This window comes from Salmo salar, chromosome ssa01, assembly GCF_905237065.1.
Source record: "Salmo salar chromosome ssa01, Ssal_v3.1, whole genome shotgun sequence".
Classification (NCBI taxonomy): Eukaryota; Metazoa; Chordata; class Actinopteri; order Salmoniformes; family Salmonidae; genus Salmo; species Salmo salar.
In genome coordinates, this window is record NC_059442.1 from 3730413 (window position 1) to 3742463 (window position 12051).

Sequence of the window (12051 nt, forward strand, 5' to 3'; positions counted from 1 at the left end):
TCCTTCCTGAGCGGTTTGAGGCTGTGTGGTACCATGGTGTTTATACTTGCGTACTATTGTTTGTACAGATGAACGTGGTACCTTCAGGCGTTTGGAAATTGCTGATTTCTTTTGCTTTTCCCATGATATCAAGCAGAGTCACTGAGTTTGAAGGTAGGCCTTGAAATACATCCACAGATACACCTCCAATTGACTCAAATGATGTCAATTAGCCTATCAGAAGCTTCTAAAGCCATGACATAATTTTCTGGAATTTTCCAAGCTGTTTAAAGGCACAGTCAACTTATTGTATGTAAACTTCTGACCCACTGGAATTGTGATACAGTGAAATAATCTGTCTGTAAATAATTGTTGGAAAAATTACTTGTGTCATGCACAAAGTAGATGTCCTAACCGACTTGCCAAAACTATAGTTTGTTAACAAGACATTTGTGGAGTGGTTGAAAAACGAGTTTTAATGACTCCAACCTAAGTGTATGTAAATGTCCGACTTCAACTGTACTTTAAGATGAATTCACTAACTCTAAATCGTTCTGGATAAGAGCATCTGCTAAATGACCAACATGTACATGTAAATGTATACGTTGTTTTAGAGCAGTGAAGCAGGCCTGAGTCAGTGTGCTGAGCTGGCAGCACAGTAGTACACAGCAGAGTCTCCAGACTTTAAATCCCTAATCAGTATAGAGGAGTCTAAATGTTCTTCTTTCCCCAGAGAATAAGCCACCACGTCCATGGTTCTGTTGGTGTTCTGTTTGTACCAGAACATTCTATAGAACTCAGCGTGTTCTGTTTGTACCAGAACATTCTATAGAACTCAGCGTGTTCTGTTTGTACCAGAACATTCTATAGAACTCAGCGTCATCTTGAGAACATTCTGGAGTCTTCTATCCTCCCTGTATTGAAAAAAAAGAGTTGGAGGATGTTGAACGATGTTGATCCTGTAGGTAGAAAAATGTCATAATAAATTAAACAGAGTTATAATTATTGTACTGATGATGTCTTACAGGTTGAATATATTTCTTACTGGTGTTCAGGTGATACAATACTAATACACAATACTACTTCATACTTAGATGAGAGAATTGTGAATGGACACGCCAACTACTCTTTCTCTCTCCATCCCTCTCTCTCTCCCTCCCTCTTGCTCTCTTTTGCTCTCTTGTCTCTGGACAAAAGGAATGCATAGGTGAGGATTATGATCTTCGACTACAGCTCAGCCTTCAATACCACAGTGCCCTTTAAGCTGACCACAAATCTCACAGCCCTGGAACTGAACTCCTCCCTATGCATCTGGTTCCTGGACTTCCTGTCGGGCCGCACCCCTGGTGGTGAAGCTAGGCAAACATGACCTCCTACACACTGATCCTCAACAAGGGTGCGTCCTCAGTCCCCTCCTGTAGTCCCTGTATACCCACGACTATGTGACCTCACACAGTTCCAACTCCAACATCACGCCTGACGGTGTGGTGCCAGGTAAACAACCTCTCCCTTAACGTTAGCAAAATAAAGGAGCTGACTGTGGACTTGAGGAGGAACCAGGCCGGACACGCCCCCATCCTCATCAACGGGGTCGCCATGGAGATGGGCAAAAGCTTCAAGTTACTCGGCATACACATCTCAGAGGAACTGAAATGGTCAAACCACACGGACACAATTGGTGTAGAAGACACCATTGAGAGCATACCGTCAGGCTGCATCACACATTACATCTGTACCCTGTGACTAGTAACTCTCTACATTTAAATATTTGGAACAGTGCCCTCCACAGTACCCTCCACAGTACCCTCCACAGTGTCCTCCATAGTGCCCTCCACAGTGCCTCCACAGTGCCCTCCACAGTGCCCTCCACAGTGCCTCCACAGTGCCCTTCACAGTGCCCTTCACAGTGCCCTCCACAGTGCCCTCCACAGTGCCCTCCATAGTGCCCTCCACAGTACCCTCCACAGTGCCCTCCATAGTGCCCTCCACAGTACCCTCCATAGTGCCCTCCACAGTGCCTCCACAGTGCCCTCCACAGTGCCCTCCACAGTGCCTCCACAGTGCCCTTCACAGTGCCCTTCACAGTGCCCTCCACAGTACCCTCCATAGTGCCCTCCCCAGTGCCCTCCACAGTACCCTCCACAGTACCCTCCACAGTACCCTCCATAGTGCCCTCCACAGTACCCTCCATAGTGCCCTCCCCAGTACCCTCCACAGTGCCCTCCCCAGTGCCCTCCACAGTACCCTCCACAGTACCCTCCATAGTGCCCTCCACAGTGCCTCCACAGTACCCTCCACAGTACCCTCCATAGTGCCCTCCACAGTGCCTCCACAGTGCCCTCCCCAGTGCCCTCCACAGTACCCTCCATAGTGCCCTCCACAGTGCCCTCCCCAGTGCCCTCCACAGTGCCTCCACAGTACCCTCCATAGTGCCCTCCACAGTACCCTCCATAGTGCCCTCCACAGTGCCTCCACAGTGCCCTCCACAGTACCCTCCATAGTGCCCTCCACAGTGCCTCCACAGTGCCCTTCACAGTGTCCTCCATAGTGCCCTCGGTAGTGCCCTCCATAGCAGCTTGTATGAGCTATAGTTCCCACTTGGAGTCATACTATTTATACTATACAGCTAACTATTTGAATAGCCTGATGGCCTCAATTCGTCGGGGCGTGGACTCTACAAGGTGTCGAAAGCGTTCCACAGGGTTGCTGGTCCATGTTGACTACAATGCTTCCCACAGTTGTGTCAAGTTGTCTGGATGTCCTTTGGGTGGTGGACCATTCTTGGGCTCCCGAGTGGCGAAGCGGTCTAAGGCACTGCATCTCAGTGTTAGAGGCATCACTACAGACCCTGGTTCAATTCCAGGCTGTATCACAACCGGCCGCGATTGGGAGTCCCAAAGGGCGAAGCACAATTGGCCCAGCGTTGTCCGGGTTAGGGTTTGGTCTGGGTAGGCTGTCATTGTAAATAAGAATTTGTTTAACTGACTTGCCCAGTTAAATAAATTCCCAGCAGCGTTGCAGTTTTTGACACAAACTGGTGCGCCAACCACCTACTACCATACCCCGTTCAATGGTACTTAAATATTTAGTCTTGCCAATTCACCCTCTGAATGGTACACATGCACAATCCATGTCTCAATTGTCGCAAGGCTGTGCCATGGGCGGAGTTTGCCATTGGACCAGTGGCGACTTGTCATTCAGGGCAGGTGGGGCAAACCCACATTTTTTGTGGCTTGCCTGTTTTGCATGTTATTTTGGCATTAACCTCTGGACAGGCTCGACGGACATCCAGCGAAAAATCCTATCGCCATTTGCATAACAAAATTTAATATATATATTTTTTCAAATATAGGACTATTTTAAATCGTTTTATAGATACACCTCTCCTGAATTGAACCACGTTGTCCGATTTCAAAAAGGCTTTACAGCAAAAGCAAAACATTAGATTATGTTAGAGGAGTATATCGTAAAAGTAGCCACATAGCCATTTTCCGACCAACCACATGCATCACAAATAACCAAAAAACAGCTAAATGCAGCACTAACCTTTGACAATCTTCATCAGATGACACTCCTAGGACATCATGTTACACAATACATGCATTCTTTTGTTCGATAAAGTTCATATTTATATATAAAAACAGCATTTTACATCGGCGCGTGACGTTGACTAACTATTTTCCCTCAAATGCGTCCGGTGAAACAGCGCTACAATTTACTAAATTACTATTCGAAAACATTTTTAAAATGTAATATTGTCATTCTAAGATTTATAGATTAGCATCTTTTGAAAGCACCTGCAATGCCAGATTTAAAAATAACTTTACTGGGTAATCACACTTTGCGATAAAAGGGGATGCGATACTCAGAAAAATAGGCTAGCAATTCAGGTCAGCGCCATCTTGGAACAATCGCATATTAAATCTAGTCTTGTATACTATTGTCAATAATCCCTTACCTTTGATTATCTTCATCAGAAGGCACTTCCAGAAATTCCAGGTCCACAACAAATGTATTTTCGTTCGAAAAAGTTAATCCTTCATGTCTTCTTGTTAGCGCGTTCTGAAGGCTGCACCAAAAGTACCGTCGTGCGCGGGACTCCTCTCTTACCAAAATGGATTTTTTTTTATTTAAGTACGTTCAAACATGTCAAACGTTGTATAACATAAATCTTTAGGGCCTTTTTCAACCAGAGCTCCAATAACATTCAAGGGGGACGATTGCATTGTCTTTCAAAACGTTTCGAAAGGGGAGGGTAGCCAGGGGCACCATAATGGTGATGGCCCTCCCCATGTGACCACGTTCCACAGACTTTCATTCTGTCAGTTTTCACAGTAGAAAGCTCAAACCACTTTGTAAAGACTGGGGACATCTAGTGGAAGCAATAGGAAGTGCTCAATGAACCATAGCTCACGGTGTGATTTATAGGCAAAGTGATGAAGTTGAGTCCGCAATTCAGAATTCCACATCCTGTTACGATCTGACTTGGGGTTTTGACTGCCATATGAGTTCTGTTATACTCACAGACACCATTCAAACAGTTTTAGAAACTTTAGGGTGTTTTCTATCCACAAGTATTAATTATATGCATATCCTAGCTTCTGAGTTTGAGTAGGAGGCCGTTTAAAATGGGCACGAATTTCTTTCAAAAATCGCTGTAGCGCCCCCTATCTCACATATCAGTTCACAAACAACGTAAAAAATATATATCATTCAGTTAACCTCTTACATCTAGACGTTCCGCTAGCGGAACACCTGCTCCAATATCCAATGATAGGCGTGGCGCGAATTACGAATTCCTCAAAAATACAAAAACTTCAATTTTTCAAACATATGACTATTTCACAGCATTTTAACCTGTTAGGGCTAGGGGGCAGTATTGACACGGCTGGATAAAAAACATACCCGATTTAATCTGGTTACCACTCCTACACAGTAACTAGAATATGCATATACTTATTACATATGGATAGAAAACACCCTAAATTTTCTAAAACTGTTTGAATGGTGTCTGTGAGTATAACAGAACTCAAATGGCAGGTCAAAACCTGAGAGATTCCTTTACAGGAAGTGGCCTGTCTGACTATTTCTTGAACTTCTTTTCCATCTCTATCATTTACTAAGGATCTCTGCTCTAACGTGACACTTCCCACGTCGTCCATAGGCGCTCAGAGCCCGGGAAAAAACAGAATGTCGTCATTCCAGCCCCAGGCTGAAACACATTATCGCCTTTCTCAAGTGGCCGATCAAGGGACACTGGGCTTATGCGCGTGACCCGACCGCCCCCGCCTTTGGGATTTTTTCCTCTGTTTGCCGAAAAGGAGATTCCCTGTCGGAATATTATCGCTTTTCTACGAGAAAAATGTCGTAAAAATTGATTTTAAACAGCGGTTGACATGCTTCGAAGTACGGTAATGGAATATTTAGAATTTTATTGTCACGAATTGTGCCATGCGTGCGACACTTCTTTACTATTTCGGATAGTGTCTGGAACGCACGAACAAAACGCCGCTATTCGGATATAACGATGGATTATTTTGGACCAAACCAACATTTGTTATTGAAGTAGCAGTCCTGGGTGTGCATTCTGACGAAGACAACAAAAGGTAATCAAACTTTTATAATAGTAAATATGATTATGGTGAGTGCTAAACTTGCCGGGTGTCTAAATAGCGAGCCCGTGATGCCTGGGCTATGTACTTAGAATATTGCAAAATGTGCTTTCACCAAAAAGCTATTTTAAAATCGGACATATCGAGTGCATAGAGGAGGTCTGTATCTATAATTCTTATAATAATTGTTATGCTTTTTGTGAACGTTTATCGTGAGTAATTTAGTAAAATGTTAGCGAAATCCCCGGAAGTTTGTTTTTCTTTCGTTGTAAAGCCTTTTTGAAATCAGACAGTGTGGTTAGATTAACGAGAGTCTTGTCTTTAAATAGCTGTAAAATAGTCATATGTTTGAGAAATTGAAGTAATAGGATTTTTAAGGTTTTGAAAATCGCGCCACAGGCTGGCAGTGGCTGTTACGTAGGTGGGACGAATTCGTCCCGCCTAGCCCAGAGAGGTTAAAGACAAGACTCTCCTTTATCTAACCACACTGTCCGATTTCAAAAAGGCTTTACAGCGAAAGAAAAACATTAGATTATGTCAGCAGAGTACCAAGCCAGAAATAATCAGACACCCATTTTTCAAGCTAGCATATAATGTCACAAAAACCCAGAAGACAGCTAAATGCAGCACTAACCTTTGATGATCTTCATCAGATGACACACCTAGGACATTATGTTATACAATACATGCATGTTTTGTTCAATCAAGTTCATATTTATATCAAAAAACAGCTTTTTACATTAGCATGTGATGTTCAGAACTAGCATACCCCCCGCAAACTTCCGGGGAATTTGCTAACAATTTACTAAATTACTCACGATAAACGTTCACAAAAAGCATAACAATTATTATAAGAATTATAGATACAGAACTCCTCTATGCACTCGATATGTCTGATTTTAAAATAGCTTTTGGTGAAAGCACATTTTGCAATATTCTAAGTACATAGCCCAGCCATCACGGGCTAGCTATTTAGACACCCGGCAAGTTTAGCCTTCACCAATATCAGATTTACTATTATAAAAGTTCGATTACCTTTTGTTGTCTTCGTCAGAATGCACTCCCAGGACTGCTACTTCAATAACAAATGTTGGTTTGGTCCAAAATAATCCATCGTTATATCCGAATAGCGGCGTTTTGTTCGTGCGTCCCAGACACTATCCGAAATGGTAAATCAGGGTCGTGCGCATGGCGCAATTCGTGACAAAAAAATTCTAAATATTCCATTACCGTACTTCGAAGCATGTCAACCGCTGTTTAAAATCTATTTTTATGCAATTTATCTCGTAAAAAAGCGATAATATTCCGACCGGGAATCTCCTTTTCGGCAAACAGAGGAAAAATCACAAAGACGGGGGCGGCCAGGGCCCACAGTCCCTTGATCGGCCACTTGAGAAAGGCGATAATGTGTTTCAGCCTGGGGCTGGGATGACGACATTCAGGTTTTTCCCGGGCTCTGAGCGCCCATGGAAGACGTAGGAAGTGTCACGTTAGAGCAGAGATCCTTTGTAAAAGATAGAGATGGCAAAGAAGTTCAAGAAATGGTCAGACAGGCCACTTCCTGTAAAGGAATCTCTCAGGTTTTGACCTGCCATTTGAGTTCTGTTATACTCACAGACACCATTCAAACAGTTTTAGAAACTTTGGAGTGTTTTCTATCCAAAGACAATAATTATATGCATATTCAAGTTACTGGGCAGGAGTAGTAACCAGATTAAATCGGGTACGTTTTTTATCCAGCCGTGAAAATACTGCCCCCTAGCCATAACAGGTTAATAAAGCTGCATACAAACATGGTCTTTTTTTGTTTTCTTCAGTAAAGCAGCTCCAAAACGCAGGTGTTTCAGCCTAGCTCAGTGCTTTCTGTGGTGGTGGGGCAGCCAGCAGAAAATAGTAGCGTTGTGCCTTGATTGGCTCAGTGTTCTGTCACTCAATGGGAAACTTAGTAATGGTAGACAGAAAATTCTAGCCCTTTTGGTCCTGTCATTTAGTTATATTACAAGTGCCCTTCCAGGAAGGCTCAAGGTCATTGGCAAAAGATACAATGACAGCAAATCACATTATTCACTACCATTCAAAAGTTTGGGGTCACTTAGAAATATCCTTGTTTTTGAAATAAATGTTTTTTTGGCCATTAAAATAACATCAAATTGATCAGAAATACAGTGTAGACATTTTTAATGTTGTAAATGACTCTTGTAGTTGGAAACGGCTGAATTATAATGGAATATCTACATAGGCGTACAGAAGCCCATTATCAGCAACCATCACTCCTGTGTTCCAATGGCATGTTGTGTTGGCTAATCCAAGTTTATCATTTTAAAAGTCTAATTGATCATTTAGAAAACCATTTGCAATTATGTTAGCACAGAAAACTGTTGTTCTGATTAAAGAAGCAATAAAACTGGCCTTCTTTAGACTAGTTGAGTATCTGGAGCATCAGCATTTGTGGGTTCGATTACAGGCTCAAAATGGCCAGAAACAAATAACTTTCTTCTGAAAATCGGCAGTCTATTCTTGTTCTGAGAAATGAAGGCTATTCCATGTGAGAAATTGCCAAGAAACTGAAGATCTAGTACAACGCTGTGTACTACCCCCTTCACAGAACAGCACAAACTGGCTCTAACCAGAATAGGAAGAGGAGTGGGAGGCCCCGGTGCACAACTGAGCAAGAGGACAAGTACATCAGATTGTCTAGTTTGAGAAACAGACGCCTCACAAGTCCTCAACTGGCAGCTTCATTAAATAGTATTCGCAAAACACCAGTCTCAACGTCAACAGTGAAGAGGCGATTCCGGGATGCTGGCCTTCTAGTCAGAGTTGCAAATAAAAAGTCATATCTCAGACTGGCAAATACAAATAAAAGATTAAGATGGGCAACAAAACATTGACACTGGAGAGAGGAACTCAAAATTTCAGCCCTTTGAGTCCTGCCATAGAGTTATATTACAAGTGCCCTTCCAAGAAGGCTCAAGGTCATTGGCCACAGATAAAATTATGTCAAATCACGTTATATCTACCGTAGCTTAGATTGGACTGATCACGTCAACATCATACTTTCAAAGTATTAGCTAGCAATCATCATCATGAATCAAGTCGACAATCTACTGGCAAATTCTTTTTAATCCTTGTCGTATAAAGAGAAATAATGAAGAGAAATCATGGAATAAACGTATCTGTGCTCATCAGCCGTTGGACATAAAGATTACACAACAAGTTGGAAATTTCAAATTCAAAAATGAGTCATTTGGAAGGAATCAGTGGCTCACTGCAAGCATTGCAAAGCGAGGTTGCCGTGGAGATGGTTAGAAACTTCAAGTTCCTCGGCAAGACGACAGTAGAGTGTCTAGCCACTAGCCTGTTATTCACTGTGGCTGTGTTTTTTCCCCCCCAGAGTTCCCACCATAAATCCAGAGAATGTCAGACTTTGATGATAAAGTTTGATTACAAAATTTGCCCACAAAGGACCGCCGCGCCACCTTCCTGTTTAAGGGAGCACATCGCAAGATCAGTCCAAAAATGTCTTGAATGCTGCTGCATAAATGATATAATATACCAGGGAGATATGAATACTGTAGCTAAGAAAGTAATACTGAGTGTATGTTGTGTAGTAAGCTGTTAGTAGCCCATGTGCCTCACCCTAATAATTTGGTCTATTTTCACCTCTTAATTTCGTCTACTGTTCTGACTTGGTGGTACACATGTAGCCTATAACCCGTTTTAGAGAAATGTAATCATCAAATATTGTAAGAGCTTCATTGTGTGTTTTATATGCCCCCTTTAATTATCCTACAGTTCTGACTTGGTATAGAGGGAGTACACTGTAAGAACGGCCCATGTTCTGAATTCTGTGGCTGTACATTTCAAAAGTGCTGAACAAATAGTTATATTGACTACGTCCGTCGTCACTCATTAATGTCTTAATCGAAATTATGGATTGCCTCTTATCTGCTTGTCGTCCTCTTATGCCATAGCTTGTTCATCTCAATTGTCAGTAGAAACCACATTTGTTTAACCAAGTCAGCCATATCAGCTATGTGTTTTTTAAAAGGCAGTAAATGAGGCTGAATGAACTGTTTCGCTGCCAGACAAGGCTCCGCTGATAACCAGGTGTAGCAGTGGTAAGGTGTTGGGACTCTGCTGTTGGGACTCTGCTGTTGGGACAGCTTTATGTACTGTAGGCCCTAACAGTTTGTGGGCACTGTTTGTCACCGTTCTAGTGCAGTTAATGTATTGTTTAGTGTTGTGTTGTGTAGAGGCTTTGCTGGCATGCATCCCACTTTTTTTGGTTTGTTGCCCCACCTAGATTTACGTACTAAAATCACCACCGCTGGTGCCTACTGCTATTTGACATATCGTGGCCTGAGATTTGCTGAAACAAAAAAACACTACTACTTTGAATGGCATGTCTGCTTCCTGCTTAGCCAATGTTTGCAATGGCGATGGAAAAACAACAACATTTCATCGCTATTTAGACCGCGTTCGCTAGCAGAGTGAGCATTATTTACGAAGAGAATCCATCAGAAGAAGCTTCGGGGACCTATGATGACCTATGACCTATGAGAAGAAGAGAATCCATCAGAAGAAGCTTCGGGGACCTATGATGACCTATGACCTATGACCTATGAGAAGAAGAAAAGAAAGGTCTGAGAGAAGTTGGATCAGCAGCTTTATTATAACATTATTATAACGTTATTATAACGCTTTTATAACGTTATTTCATCTTAACGATCTGCACTGCTTGAAAGAGCAAATATAAATAAATATAGGATGACCCAGTGAGCAAACAGAAAAATATGTCATTTAATAGAACATCTGGAGAGGGGAGAGATACAAAATAAAAGTTCAAGTTAAATTTAAGCAGAAAAATGAACTATTTGTAGTAAGATAATTTCTTACTTCTAACAAGAAAACAAATTGGGTCTGTGCTGGATTCTGTATATTGTGACCTACTGTACACACTTTGGCTTTCATTACTACTGCTCCCACTGACCCTGATCAACTGTTTTCCTTTACCTGACACCACAATACATGTCACGCCCCCTGACCTTAGAGATCCTTTTATGTCTCTATTTTGGTTGGTCAGGGCGTGAGTTGGGGTGGGCATTCTATGTCCTTTTTTCTATGTTTGGTATTTCTTTGTTTCGGCCGGGTATGGCTCTCAATCAGGGACAGCTGTATATCGTTGTTGCTGATTGGGAGCCATAATTAGGCAGCCTGTTTTCCTTTGGGTTTTGTGGGTGGTTGTTTTCTGTTTAGTCATTTGTTACCTGACAGAAGTGTTTGGCTGTTGTCTTTTGTTTATTTGTAAAGTGTTCTCTTTTTTCCATTAAATTACAAAGATGAGCACTAACCACACTGCGCCTTGGTCTACTCCATTCAACAGCCGTTACAATACATGATACAAGACCAGAGTAGAAAGCTGGTGCCTGCGTTTCGATTTCCTGTGAGTGAGTGTGTGTCAGGTTTTGAGCGAGAGACAGACATCTATCCACATCACTGTGTGACTGGCTGCGCAGAAATACACAGCAGAGTCTGCTGATGTTAGGTTGGAGATGACCAGAGATCCCTTCAGGGTGTCCTCTCTCTTCAGCTGAAACCTCTCCTTGAACAGACCCTCGTAGTTAGGCTCTGTGGCGCTGTAACCGTACCCTATCAAATCAAAGTTTATCATCAGGATACATGTGGTAGGATGAAATGCACCTCTCCTCAACAACAATAGGGTTTAGAAGTCGGTGGCAGCAGTCACATGATGGATCGTCACCTATCAGAGTCATAGCAGGACTGGCCTGTTTCTGTTGGTACCACAGCATCACCACCAGGTTATTGTCATTGTGGCTACAGTGGACCTCCACGCGGTCTCTTTCCTTCACTGTCAGGGAAGGAGACTGATGAAACTCTGCACACTTTACATGAGCTGTGAAAGAGACAGTTCAGACAGAGGATGACGATGATGAGTTCAGAGTTCACCAAAGCTTGGGAAGAGAGAGTGCTATTTCGATACAGTCCCATGTAACTTTAATACAATACTTAGCTATAATATTTAGTCATATTCAGATTGAGGAAATCTCACGTGGAAATAAGATGAAGAACAAGCCGAGTCCAAGTGTTGTTGGAGACATCCTTCTACATACACAGTGCCAGCTACCTCCCAAAGCTGTCTTGTGTAAAGAGAGTAAGTGAGAGAAGAGAGAGAGAGAGGAGAGAGTGAAAGAGCAGAGAGAGAGAGAGATTGAGAGAGAGAAGAGAGAGAGAAAGAGCAGAGAGAGAGAGAGAGAAAGAGCAGAGAGAAAGAGAGAGAGAGAAGAGAGAGAGAAAGAGCAGAGAGAGAGAGAGGAGAGAGCGAAAGAGCAGAGAGAGAGAGAGAGTGAGAGAGAGAAGAGAGAGAGAAAGAGCAGAGAGAGAGAGAGAGAAAGAGCAGAGAGAGAGTAAGCGAGAGAGAGAGGGAGAGAGAGGAGAG

General features: G+C 42.7%; 1 protein-coding gene across 1 annotated transcript in view; it reads right to left on the reverse strand.

The window, feature by feature from the left end:
• LOC106578466 (M1-specific T cell receptor beta chain) overlaps positions 1-11841 on the reverse strand; it is a 34218-nt gene extending 22377 nt beyond the window's left edge. The window contains exons 1-3 of the mRNA XM_045706178.1: positions 11665-11841; positions 11356-11508; positions 11092-11243 (exon numbers count right to left, since the gene is read on the reverse strand). Coding sequence (XP_045562134.1) covers positions 11092-11243; positions 11356-11508; positions 11665-11713 — 354 coding nt within the window. The 5' untranslated portion in view covers positions 11714-11841. The remainder of the gene's footprint in view (positions 1-11091; positions 11244-11355; positions 11509-11664) is intronic.
• Between the last annotated feature and the right edge of the window lie 210 nt (positions 11842-12051).